Here is a 13,450-nt window from a genome sequence, read left to right on the forward strand (position 1 = left end):
AAATTGAAGGCTGACCGGATCCTAGAATGTGCATGTATTTTGAAGCTACACATGTGTAGAGCTACTAGTATAGTTGGACTAAATTTCCTCAAGGTCAAGGTCAAAGAGAGAGTTACAATCATACTGTAGGTGACTGTGTGTGTGTGGAGACTACTTTCAGTTCCTGTGAATGAAAAAAACAAAACAAAGTGAACATACCTGTATCGAAATGTTAGGCAGAATATTTTACTTAGTGACCTTTGATCTAGCGACCAGAAAGAAACAACTGTGCGTTAGTATGAGACAATGTGAATCTATCTGTACCAGTAACAAGTTCGATGTGTATAGAGACATTGTTGCTTATCAACTGGCAGTACTTTCTCGTATTGACTTTGAGTCACTCTTGATGAAGACGATGTGCATCAAGTTTGAAAACAGCAACAGAGCAGATTGTTAACAGTTCCTCTCTCCCCCCCCCCCCCCCAACTACATTTGATCAGATTGTAGAGCATTGTCAACATTTACCCTGCTACATTTAATCCTTTTGTGTGGGAAGAACGTGTTTTGAAACCTGAGCGTATGCGACTATGTATTTCTGGTTAGTGCCTACACCACCAACAGAAAGATGCTATCTACACTTGTCACTGTTAATATCAACGTTACCCTCAGAGAATACAGAACTAGTGAAGAAACAAGGTGACGTCTGACAGTACAAGTCTTTTGGTGGGGCAGCTTACCACCATAACACCCTCAGAACAATTGACCCCATCTTGTAGAAATAGAGAGACCATTACACATTGACTTTCGTTATTGAGCTTCATAGCTGGAGACCTTAGAAAGAACTGTAAATAACATATCGAGAATGATGTTGAAGTTGTTGAATTGTTTAATGTACTCAGAGACGACCTAACTATAGACTTGATGTCCTGTTTTATAATTATTCTACTCTAAGGTTAAATGTAAGGAAATGAATGTGCTAATTCTTTTCTCTCAAATTGCCACCAGTCCTATCAACAACCCTGTTGATTTAAATTTGAATTCTTACATTTTTTTTTCTCCTACATTAGTTGTCCTTTGATGTAGAGAATTTAATTTGGTGATATTGTAACTAAGGGATTTATTTGGGGAAATGTAGAAATGTAAACTAAATAGAGATGTTAACATGTAAATTTTATGTGATTCTGTCATTTTTCCAATTTAGTTTAAAGTCCAATGCCATTGATGGTAGCGTGGATCTGTGTGTATTTTTTTTCCATTTCACTCTTTCTTTACGCTATTAATAAGTTATATTAATAGCTTATTTTGGTAAGGGGGGAATGTGGTGATTGTGTTTGTATAGACCATCGTTGACAACACCTTATAGAACCTTGGTTGTAAGATGTGAGGATTTCTATGTTTATTTATTGTATTTATTATTATTCCATTGGTTGACTAGGTAAAGCGGGGTGACAGCCCTTGAGTTTTGTTATTGTTGACAGAGGACCGGATTTTGTGATAGCATAGTAGGAGCCATTATAAGGCAGTTCTGATAGTTAATGGATATTTAGGAGATCCGCTTTTGTTGGCTACAGTTATAATTTATTCCTATTGCTCTATTAAATATTTCTTATTCCTAACGCATCCCTGGTGTTCTTGAAGTATTGCATATGTAATGTATACATGTCAAAGTCATAGGCTACAAGTTCATAGGCTACAAGTTCACAACAATCACAACAGGTACTTTCTACCTTGCCCCATCAGTGATAACTTCCGCTGGACGCAGTATATCAAAGCCAAGAGTTGAACTGGTCATCACAGGCTTTTTGAAATGCATGCCATTAGAAACATTTAATATGGAGTGTAGTGCTTTTATTTATTATCACTTCTAATAATAATAATAACCTTACAGAACTATGATTTTAATATTTTTCACCATTAATGTTGCAGCCTTTTTTTTTTATGTTTCTTTCAGAACATACTGAACTTTACCAGCAATATGCACCCCTATGGCATAGCTTTATATAACAATAAACTGTACTGGACAGAGACCACTAACGGCAGCATTATGGAAATGGATCTGGCCACAAAGCAGATTTCCTTTTACCGCAACAGCAGCGCACCTCTTTTTGATGTCAAAATGTATGATTTTGATGCTCAGCCACAAGGTTGGTTTTTAATTGTCTTCCAAAATAGTTAATTTCTCAACCATGTATTTTTTTCATTGTGAAATTAATGATTATGTTCAGCACATTGTATTAAAATAGTGACAATGTATTTAAATAATAACTATTTTTTCTTGTCTTTGTATTTTATTAACTAATAAATTGCTTACATAAAAACTAAGGAATATTACAATAAATATTTTATGCTATAAATCAAATAAGAAACAAAATTCCTCTCTACTCTCTTAATGAGAATTGAACAAGCTCACATCCCTATTACAAAAAAAAAGGATGCCTATTATAAGATATCACGACATGACCAACGCATAATTTTTGCATCATAGCTGGACAAAACAGAATGAGACAACATATTTTCCGGAGGCTAAAAGTTGGTACTGGCGAAACTTGTTCTTGTGGAGCATCACCACAGAATGCTAATGTTATCATTCAAAGCTGCAGACTTTATCAAGAGGCCTTAACCAGACTCAGTCCCCAAAACCCTCCTATAGTAAAAGAAGTAAAACAATATGGAGAACTGCAAAATCTGGAAACCACTGCACATTTTTTCTAAGAATTATGACTACTGATGCAGAGAAAAGAAAAGAAGAAATAAGAAAGCTTCTTTGTTTATTTTAATCTAAGACTAAGACTGCTTTATTGATCCTTAAGAAACTTTTTTGTGATTTGGCTAATCACCAGAAAAAAATACTGTTATACATTTGGATATTAAGTTTTAATCACTCTAAAAAATATAATTTAAATGAAATACACTATGACATGTTTTCAATTAGCTGTGTTTGTTGATGAAATCAGCAAATTAGACACTGAGTTAAAATATATGTTACTGTCCTAATAAATAATCATGACAAAACTGTTTAGTTAATAAAATTGCATGTCATCATACTTACAAACTGTACTTACAAACTGATTCCCAGATCCCAATCATGGCTGTTTTAAAGAGAGCAGCTGCAGTGACTTGTGTTTGGTCAACACTTCAGGTGCTGCTGTCTGTAAATGTTCTGCAGGAAGAGTGTATGATGGCAGGCAGTGTGCAGGTAAGTCTCAGTGTTAAAAAACAGTACAGCTTGGTATAAACCTTAGCAGCTTAAGGAATCCTCTAAATTGAAAAATTTAGTTTACTAAAAATGTAATAAAATGTAATAATTTCAAATTAAGGTCTTCTGTGTCTATTAGTAAAAGAATGCTTACAAGGCTTATTTAGATTTCAAGCCAGGTCATGTAGTATGAGCTTTGGTTTAGGACTGTCATTAGGTAGGCCCCAAGTTCTATCTCTGCCTGGTGCCATCTCCCGACGCTTTGCAGGAGATTTTGGCTAGAGCATAGTAATCTTTATTTCTGAAGTGACACCTAAACTTAATTTCACAGCTAATGAGTTGTGTGGCTTCTAGATTGGTGACCTTTATATTGCACTAATCTAATCTGTATTTCAGTCTGTTGGACCAAGACCAATAGTTGTAGTAGGTCTGAACACTGGCCTATGATGTGGCAACCTGTGGTCAGTGGAGACCAATAGCTTGCTGCCATGTCACAGGTCTGACGTTTTGCCCACACATGATCTGTCTCCATTCCTCTCTGTTTTTTCACAGGGTTTAAGTCTCTTTCATTGACGGCTCCATCCATTCCGTGTTTTTTGTATTCAGATTTTTTTTTTTGGTCTGACTTTAGCAATGCTCTAGTGGAGGTAAAAAAAAAATCTAGTGTACAAGGGCTGTATGTTTACAGGTAATGTGGCATTCAGGGGATGTCACAATATACAGTTCCAGTGCAATGATGGGGAATGCATTCACAGTGCCAATACGTGTGATGGCAAATATGACTGTGGTGACAAGTCTGATGAGGATCTAAATGGAGTATGTGGTAAGCAGTTGTATGTGATTTTTTTTGTATCCAGCAGTTTAAAAACCAATTGTAAAATTAAATGTCTTAAACTTTGTAGTGTTTCAAAAGTAATAAGAGAATTCTTCTAGCAGTAGTGCATTTAAAAAAACAAACACCAAAATACAAATTACACTTTAAAAGACTTTACATTAGTCCTACTTGTTTGTTTTCTAGACAATTATTCAAAGTCTCCTATTTGATAGAAAAGTAGATAACTATCATCTTATATCCTTTGGTTTTGTGTCTTGATTATATTTTATTAACATTTCTGTTAGAGTTCTTGTTTTTTTTATGTCAGTTTCAATAAAAGTATTTTTTATTTTTTTTAAAAATAAATTTACTGTGGCATGATGACAGTAATTAACATAGGCCGACATTAAATAGTTTTAAGTTTGACAGTAGCCATGGGGATGTTTACCTGTAGCCTGTATGATTTGTGTGTTCTCCCTGTAACAGCAGTGAAGCAGTGTGACTCTGAGACCATGTTCAGGTGCAACTCTTCAAGGTGTATCTACCTGCAGTACAAATGTGATGGGGAAGTGGACTGTGAGCATGGAGAGGATGAGGACATGGACCAGTGCTCAGGTAACTTGTTGGGGCTTAGACATAGTGTGTCTTTAGTTTAGTAGTTTTTTTTGTCTGGGTTTTTGTGTGTGTGTGTGTCTAATGCAGTAACATTGAATACACAATCCAATGCTTCATCTCTTGGCTGTAAGGATCTTTGGGCTCTATTTCTTTCATAATAATAGTAAAGTTCCCCTTTCAGACCTTGTGGTCTATGGGGCAGATGATAAAGGTCATCTGTTTCTATGGCCCACAGTTAACAAGGGTGTCATGTGACCTGCACAACAACCAACCGCTTTTACTTTTCCCCAACTAATGTCAGGTACCCTTTAGAGCTGGGTGGACTCAGAGGTGTAAAAATCTTAGTCTTCTCCAGGATTTGAACCAGGGAGTCCACGTTCAGAAGTCAAGCACTTTGCCACTCTGCCTCTGTTTCATAATAATACCAAGCATTTATTATTTTACTTGGAAACTATTTTCCCTTTAAAAAATTTTTAAAAGCTCTTGATCTACATGTTTCCCTTTCAGACATTGCAATCTATAGGGCAAATGATGTAAAGGTCATCTGTTTCTGTAGCACACTGTTAATGAAGGTGTCATGTGACTTGTGCAACAACCAACTGCCTTTACTTTTCCCCAAATAATGTCAGGTACCCATTAGTGGGTGGACTCAGAGGCACACTAAAGATCCCAAAATAAAAAAATCCCATCTTTACCAGAATTTCCTTCCTTAAAATTTCATCATAAAATTGTGTGTAAAGCACTATTTCTACTGCCTCTAATCTTAAGTGCTCATATCTACATCTATACTACTTAAACATTTAACTCCATTAAGCTTGAAAGCCTAAAAGCTTACACCTCACTGAATACACTTTAAGTCCTCAAGTTAGCATGGATCTAACACTGGATAAGTACTAAGTAATGATGATCAATATATTTATATTAAAACCTTTATTTCAGTTCACACGTGTGGTGTTGGCTACAGCCAATGTAGTAAGTCTCGTCAATGTATACCAGACTCTTGGTTTTGTGATGGAGAAGAAGATTGTTCAGATGGTTCTGATGAAGATGCCAATCACTGCTGCTCCAAGGGAAGTTGTGGTAAGTAGTTTTGTTTCAGCAAGAACTGTTTCAGAGAAATCTATTAGACCAGCTATTGTTAGCTTCTTATCCCCATTTCCATTGCAAGCATTAAAAAACTTTTAAGGACAGAGCATAGGATTGTAAATGACACCTATCTCATGAAAAAAAAAAAAGAAAACAAAAAGAGATTTTTAATTGGTAAACACATTCGCTGCCTGGTCGTGCGGTTTGCTCGCTGGACTGTCGTTCGGATTTATCGACGGTCAAGGGTTCAAATCCTGCCCACTCCCATCCCCCGTCGTCCTGCGGGAGGTTTGGACTAGGAAGTAAACTATCTTCAACTCTGAAGGAACATCCGAAACATGTAAAACATTTTACAAACAAACAAACATTCTTATACTGCAGAGCAATTAATTTGGAGAAAAATGGCAGACAAAATCCTGGCATTTCTTTCTGTTTTTTTTTGTCTTTATTTAACAGTTGTGTTTTAATTAATTTGGTGTTATTAATTAAAGGTGTCAGATGCCATTAAAATAATATGTCAGAAAATATATTATTATATTTACAATGATAAGTTCAAGCTGTATTTAAAAAAAAAAAATCATTAGATTTGAGACTTTTAATTAACCATCTTGTCTCAAGTGTATATTTGTCATTGCTGTACAATTATGGTTCTATTGTTTACTTCTAATCTCTTCTTGCTTTTGTGAAATTGTGAACATATAATATTTACAAAAGATTCTTACTAAATTATTAAATTTTCACTACCTTTACTATTTTAACTGTGAATAGACTTTGTTTTTAATAACTTAACTAAATAAAATTTAGCTCTTGTGGTATGAAGGGAGAGTAACCTTTTAGGGATTACGGGCAGGACATGGCCTAAAGTGTGCTGATGTGCCAAAAAAACTCAAACTTTAGTTCACAATACTGAAACTTATATGTGTACCAATCTAAGACTTTGGCCTTTCAATGAGTATTAACTCTTTCTCTCCTAATTGACGATACCAACGTTGATTTGACCGCCATTAAACTGAATCGATTTTTGGATTTTTAAACTTTGTGTTGTGTAATATGAGCATGTATTTTCCTTTAGTTCAATACTAAATATAACATTTTCTGATGACAAACAAAAAAGTTTAAGTCTAAACAAAACAGGATAGTGAAATAGAAATGAGCAAAAGGAATAATACTATCAAAGTGAGGAAAATAATTATGGAGAGAAAGAGTTAAGATGATAAGCTGTGATCACACCTAACATAATTATAATGAATAAAATGCTGACTTGTTTGTCTATCTCAGACAGGAAGTGTGCCGCAGATGAATACAAATGCCTGAGTGGTAACAAGTGCATCAAGTATGAGTTCAGGTGTGACAATGAGTATGATTGTCCAGACAATTCGGATGAAGTAAGTTGGACAAGAAATTAGATTTATTCATTCAATGACATGCCTGGTCGTGCGGTTTGCACGCTGGACTGTCGTTCAGATTTATCGATGGTCCCGGGTTCAAACCCTGCCTGCTCCCATCCCCCGTTGTCCTGCGGGAGGAATTAATTTTCTTCAACTCTGAAGGAACATTCGAAACATGTAAAACAAACAAACAAACATTACATGACATTTATTGTCTACCAATGTATCATTTCCACCATAGGACGGTTCCTATGCCAGCTGAGAAAGCACGAGGGTTGGGCGTATGGCTAGCTACCCAAGCCCTTAGAAAAACCACTAGCTACAGAAACACCAAACAACAAAGCAAAAGCAAACAGTGTATCATTCTGTGTTTGTCATGACTGGGAAGCATAATTCATAATTGGTCATAATTGTTTAACTTTTAACATTGATTGAGATATCAGAATGATTCACTTGATTCTTAAAACTGCACACATGTTTTCAACAGTAAAACAAAGCAGGTGATATTGTTTGCTACATGTTTCAAAACAATTTTCTAAGTTTCTCCTATCTTTGATCTTGTTCAGTTATTTCTAGTGCTTGTATTTTTTTTCCAACTACAATCATTTATAATTGATTACATTTTTGGGGGTAATGTGCTATATGCTGAAAGAGACATTTTGTCTACAACTAACATGGTGAAGTAGTCTGTTAGACAAAATGAAAAGTGGAAAAAAAATCTAGGTTCAATTATAAAAATAGGAAGGATATTGGGTTTTATTTATGAAAAATCTCTACATGCAATAGCAAGCTCATAACTTAGCTAAGATTTATTAAATAGACTTATAAGTAAAGGCTGAAGCTCTGTTATTGAAGGTCATTGACTTGTAGCACCACATTGCTGGTAGACAACTAAACTGCTGTAGGCGTATTATATCTTAACTTTTAAAACTTGAAATAACTTCTTTTGTCAACAACATAAAAAATTACTTTTATTAATACATTTTAATACATCAACTTGTGATGAAATGCAATAAATATAGTAGACTTCAGTGATAATATAAAATGGTATTTTAAACCAAATATAACTCATTACAATAACTTATCTTTTCAGTATCACATTCTGAAGTCATCAGTCCTTTCTGATAAAAATGCCACCTATCTTGCTTCATTCACAACCAATCACTGACCTCTTCCCACCATCACAATAGAAATACACATACACTCCATAACAAGCTCCATTTCGTTTCATGGCCAACTTATAGATTTTGTTGGACAATGTGACAATAAATGTGTTGTCAGTTTTTGCTTACAAATCAATGTCTTTCTATCTGAGCAGATAGATTGTGGAGAATGGTGCGACCCTGTCAAAGAGTTCAAGTGTGCGAATGAAACTAAATGCAGGCCCAAAATTTACTTGTGTGATGGAGAGAGGAACTGTGCTGATGGAACAGATGAAAAAAACTGCAGTGAGTTTGAGACTACCTGAGCATCTGGGAGAACACTAACTTAGCAACTTTACTTATTACAAATAGCATTTTTTAAACTATAGTTTGAAATTGTAGAGTATAACAACAATAGGATTCACAGAAGCTGCCTTATTCCTTTAATCAAAATATTTGCATTATGATTTTATGTTTGATATTATGGTACAAATTTGGGTTGTACATTAAAAATGTTTGATGTATCATTGATTTTGTAAGGAAATATTCTACAGAAAAGGAACTAAACATTTTGGTCAAACAATTGAGTTGTATTACTAAATGCATTGAATTGGGTTTATTATTTTATATTTACTAATGGATATATTAATGTTTAGACATAATTTATTGAAATTTAAATTTTCTCTGTGTGTGTATCACTATGGCTTAACACTTACAAAGTTTCAAAGACTTCTTCATAGTCAAAAGTTAACTAAAGCACTCCTTTCATACCCTTTGATTCATAGGGCAGATGATGTAAAGGTCATCTGTTTCTGTATTTGATGATTAATGAAGGTGTCATGTGAACAGCACAATGACCAACCACCTTTACTTTCCCTAACTAAACTAACATTAGAGTCTAGTGGACTCTAGGGTGTCCTAATAATCCTGGCATTAATAATCCTAGTCTTCACAGAGATTTGAATCTGGGACCTCCCAAGTGCTTTACCACTCAGCTACCTAGCCCCCTCTTCATAATCTAACATTCTATATACAAGTTCAGACTTATCTTGCTTCGTCACCTTTACAAACCTTAAAAAGCCTTAAATCATTTTACTTTTGCCTTCTAGCAAAGCAGGAGAGGATTTGTCACAAAGATGAATTTGCCTGTGGTTCTGGGCCCTGTATCAAGATGATGTATCGTTGCGACAACAAGACGGACTGCTTTGATGGTTCTGATGAAGTTAACTGCTGTAAGATACTCAGGGAATATTTATTTCTAATGTTAGGAATTTATATTGGAGTAGGCACATATATTGCTGGATTGTTTATTTATTTATTTTTTTCAATAACTCTTATTAGCGATGGTAACAAAATTATAAAAACAAGAATGGTCAAAAGTTGATAGTATTAGTTACCTTTGTGAGGTTAATGCTAAACATTTCTTTGGCACTTTTGAATCTGTTTTTCTTCTACCCATCACAAACTTGTTCTCATCCTCTCTATTGGCTGTTAGGGTTTCCTAACTACTGTCAATTCATGAGTGTTTGGGTATAGGATTAATAAGTCTCTTTTTTTTGTTGTTTTGTTTGTTCTTCAGTGGCTAACATGACAGTCAAGAGCTGTAGTCGCCCAGACAAGGAGTTTGCTTGCCATGATGGTAAACAGTGCATAGACAAGTTCTTCAGGTGTGATGATGACTTTGACTGTGATGACAAGTCTGATGAGCTAGACTGCAGTAAGTATTGGACATCTTTGTGACCCTTCACTCCTGTGCCATAATAAATATAATTGTTTAAATCATTTTGTTCTAAACTTGTAGATTGTAACCATAAACAGTTAAATAGGTAATACATAATTATAATGTAAAGATATAAAACACTAATAATCAATAATTATAATTCATCATTGTTTTAAGCTTAATGATTTTAAATGATTGCTTAATTTTACAATGGATACAAAAACCCAGCACTGATCAAGGGTGGACTGGACTGGATTGATGTAGATTGCAGGAAATATGACTTTGAGAATCAGTGGGTTTTTTTTCTCCCTTCAGAGCAGTAAGTTTTAGTCAGCATTTTTTTTGTTACTACATTGCTTGTTTGTTTTCTAGCCAAGTGCCAGTCCCCTAACTTTGCGTGCAAGACTCATACCTCCATGTGTATCCCACCTGAGAAACTGTGTGACAACAGAAATGATTGTCCTGATAGCTCGGATGAAGGAAGACTTTGTGGTAATGGTTTCACCTTTTTGTTTTCTTTCATACACACCTTAGCCTACACAGTTTTCTAACGTAGTTAATATCAATTTATTGAAGACCAATTGGTTACTAGTATGCTTGGTATAGTAATTAACTTTCCTCTACCCCCTTTAAAAAAAAAACAACACAATTAAACAACTTGTTGAAAAAAAACCTTAATGCTTTAGTTAGTATAACACTAATCATTGGTGATTGAATAGCTATATCAATAGCTTACAATAAGTGCTTTAATACTCTTACATCAAGTTTTTAAAAATAGCATTAGGTGTCAGTTCATGAAGACTCACAGAGCTCAAGCACCACGAAGCTCAAGCATCACAGAGCTCAAGCATCAGAACTAGTTACAAAAAATCATGGTCCATTCCACAATGCTAAAAATACCAAATAAGCATAGCCCCTAATTAAGCCTAGAATAGGTTGTTACAAATTTACTATGTATTTGGCAATGAAAAAGCCTACAGTTGTTGTGCAGAAAGGGTTAAAAACTTTCAGTGTTGTTGGTCTTGTTGAAATAATTTACAAGCACTCTGTATTTGGGTTTTTAAGTTGGAGTTAAATTTGTGACATTTGTCATGCATTCTAACCTGAGCTTTTGTTGTCTAGAATATGACATGTGCATAAACCATGACTGTCAAGGAACCTGTCACAAATCCCCTGAGGGCTTTGTGTGCTCCTGTCCAGAGAACCAGAGACTGAGGCCTGACAACAAGACTTGTGCTGGTCAGTAACTAGTTTCATGTCATAAGTAGGTCAAGTACGATCAAATCTGCTCTTTATATTAGATAGCTGTATTTAGTGACCTAAAGAGCACACAACTTCTGTATAACAAATGCACATATGCATTTATCGTCTTGTATGTTTACCTTCACAGCCATAGACTCTTGTGAGAAGTGGGGCGTTTGCAGTCAACTTTGTCAGCAGACTGTCAAGGGACATAAATGTCAATGTAGTCCAGGCTACACCCTGCAGTTAGATCAATACAGCTGTAAGCCCAATGGTAAGTACTACATGCTCTTAAAGTGCTAGCATTCCTATTCTAAAATAGCATGGAAGCTTCTAATAAAGACTCATTTCCCTCCCGCAAGGCAATATTGTCATCGCATTATTGTCATCTCTTATTGTTATTGTGATATCAATTAACTCTTTCATTTAGATAAGCAAAATAAAGTCTCATTTCCATCCTGCAAGGCACATTGTCATCTCTTATTGTTTGTCATATCAATTAACTTTTTCATTTAGATAAAGCTTCTTTCAGAATTGTGTGCGTCCCGAGACATGACGTTAAACTGCGCTCCTCTTTCCTTAGCACTTTTGGAGCTCAAAAGTGCCCTACTTCTTTTCTATCATTGTGTCTGCCTCCTCTTTTCCTAAGTCTGCCTTCATTGATCATCACACTGTCTCCTTAACTTTAAATTCTCACTACGTCCTAGACCAGTCCGTTTGCCGTGGACTGCGACGGGTAAGGGGGGATAAAGAGATCCTGGTGTTTGAGTGGTGGCTATCTGAGGATAAACCACAACAACACAATACTTTGGCTCCAAGTTCCCCTAGACCTGAGACCCAGATGGCCCGCTCTGGGTCAACCGGCTGGTCATGCCGAGCTACCAGCATAGGTCGTCGACCTATGCTGGAGGGCGGTGGCTGGAGGGTCAATCAGGGAGCTGCTGTATCGGACACATGTCCGATGTAGCAGCTGACTGAGTATAGCACCTGTGTAGCCCTGACGGGCTCATTCTGGACATCCGAATGGCCCGTCCCCTTGTTGGACTCGATGGCGGGTGGGGAGCACAGGTGCCGAATTAACCAAAATATATATGGACAAAAAAACACACACAAAACTACTTGCCCCAGACCTATGTCTGGGCAAGAAACGCCGAATCGACGATAAAAAAGAGGAGGTCCCAAAAAGCTGTGCCACCTGGCCATCATTTCTGGTGGTTAGATGCACAGATGAGGGAAAAAGCCTGACCAAGTTGAGCCCTTTTATTATCTATAAGGGACTCAAGTCAGTAGTGGGAGAGCCCAAGAGTGTGTCTAAGCTACACAAAACAATGGAACTACTTGTAGAAGTAGACAGCAAGACACACTCTGATGGGCTTTTAAGATGCAGAAGACTCTGTGATCTCCAAGTGGAAGTCATGCCACACAAGAGTCTGAACACCAGCAGAGGTGTAATCAGCTCTAGGGACCTACTGGAATGTTCCGAGAAGGAAATAGTGGAGGGCATTGAAGGAGTCACCCATGCCCGGCGCATTACCAGGCGCAGGGAGGGTGAGGAGGTCAAAACCGCCACTATTATCCTCACATTCGGAACTAGGACACCGCCAGAGTATGTGAAGGCAGGATACCTACGAGTTCCAGTGAGGCCCTACATACCTAACCCCATGAGGTGCTTCAAGTGCCAGGGTTATGGACACGGCGCGGCAGTCTGCAAGAGGAACACTGTGTGTGCCAGATGTGCTGGAGAGGGTCATGAGGACAAGGGCTGCACAGCCCAGTTCAAATGCCCAAACTGTCAAGCTGGCCACTCAGCCTACTCCAAGGACTGCCCTGTGTGGAAACAGGAGGTTGCCGTGCAGGAGTACAAGGCAAGAAACGGATGTACCTTTAGCCAGGCGAAATCGGCTGTACTGGCCCTACCCAAGGGCCAATTCGGCTTGACAAAGACCTACGCCCAGGCTGTTGCTAAGAAAGGAAGATCCATAGCCACACAGACGGACACATTGACCCCACCACCCCCTCCTCCTCCCCCAACTCAGAAGAAAACACCGCCAAAGAACACACCTCTGAAGAAACAAGAAAGCCCTGTTGTCATGCTAAAGAACAGGTTCTCTGTGCTCGCTGATGAGAGCATGGAGACTGAGCAGCATGTCAAAACCAATACTCCGGGAGAACCCGGAGACATCATGTCTGACACAGGTTCTCCTCAGAGAACCCAGCCAGACACCCCAACCTCTACCGAGCTAGAGGTTGACCAACTCCCTAAGGGGA

The 13,450-nt window shown here is 37.2% G+C and overlaps 1 protein-coding gene across 6 annotated transcripts in view; it reads left to right on the forward strand.

Moving 5' to 3' along the window:
• Positions 1 to 13,450, forward strand: part of LOC106069995 (low-density lipoprotein receptor-related protein 1-like) — a 187,034-nt gene that overhangs the window by 101,960 nt on the left and 71,624 nt on the right. For all 6 annotated transcript variants that reach the window (XM_056014156.1, XM_056014161.1, XM_056014157.1 and 3 more), the window contains 12 exons: positions 1,931 to 2,123; positions 3,056 to 3,175; positions 3,864 to 3,998; positions 4,476 to 4,604; positions 5,544 to 5,684; positions 6,969 to 7,075; positions 8,397 to 8,526; positions 9,330 to 9,452; positions 9,800 to 9,937; positions 10,313 to 10,432; positions 11,063 to 11,179; positions 11,331 to 11,456. In XM_056014156.1, coding sequence (XP_055870131.1) covers positions 1,931 to 2,123; positions 3,056 to 3,175; positions 3,864 to 3,998; positions 4,476 to 4,604; positions 5,544 to 5,684; positions 6,969 to 7,075; positions 8,397 to 8,526; positions 9,330 to 9,452; positions 9,800 to 9,937; positions 10,313 to 10,432; positions 11,063 to 11,179; positions 11,331 to 11,456 — 1,579 coding nt within the window. The remainder of the gene's footprint in view (positions 1 to 1,930; positions 2,124 to 3,055; positions 3,176 to 3,863; positions 3,999 to 4,475; positions 4,605 to 5,543; positions 5,685 to 6,968; positions 7,076 to 8,396; positions 8,527 to 9,329; positions 9,453 to 9,799; positions 9,938 to 10,312; positions 10,433 to 11,062; positions 11,180 to 11,330; positions 11,457 to 13,450) is intronic.

This window comes from Biomphalaria glabrata, chromosome 16, assembly GCF_947242115.1.
Source record: "Biomphalaria glabrata chromosome 16, xgBioGlab47.1, whole genome shotgun sequence".
Lineage (NCBI taxonomy): Eukaryota > Metazoa > Mollusca > Gastropoda > Planorbidae > Biomphalaria > Biomphalaria glabrata.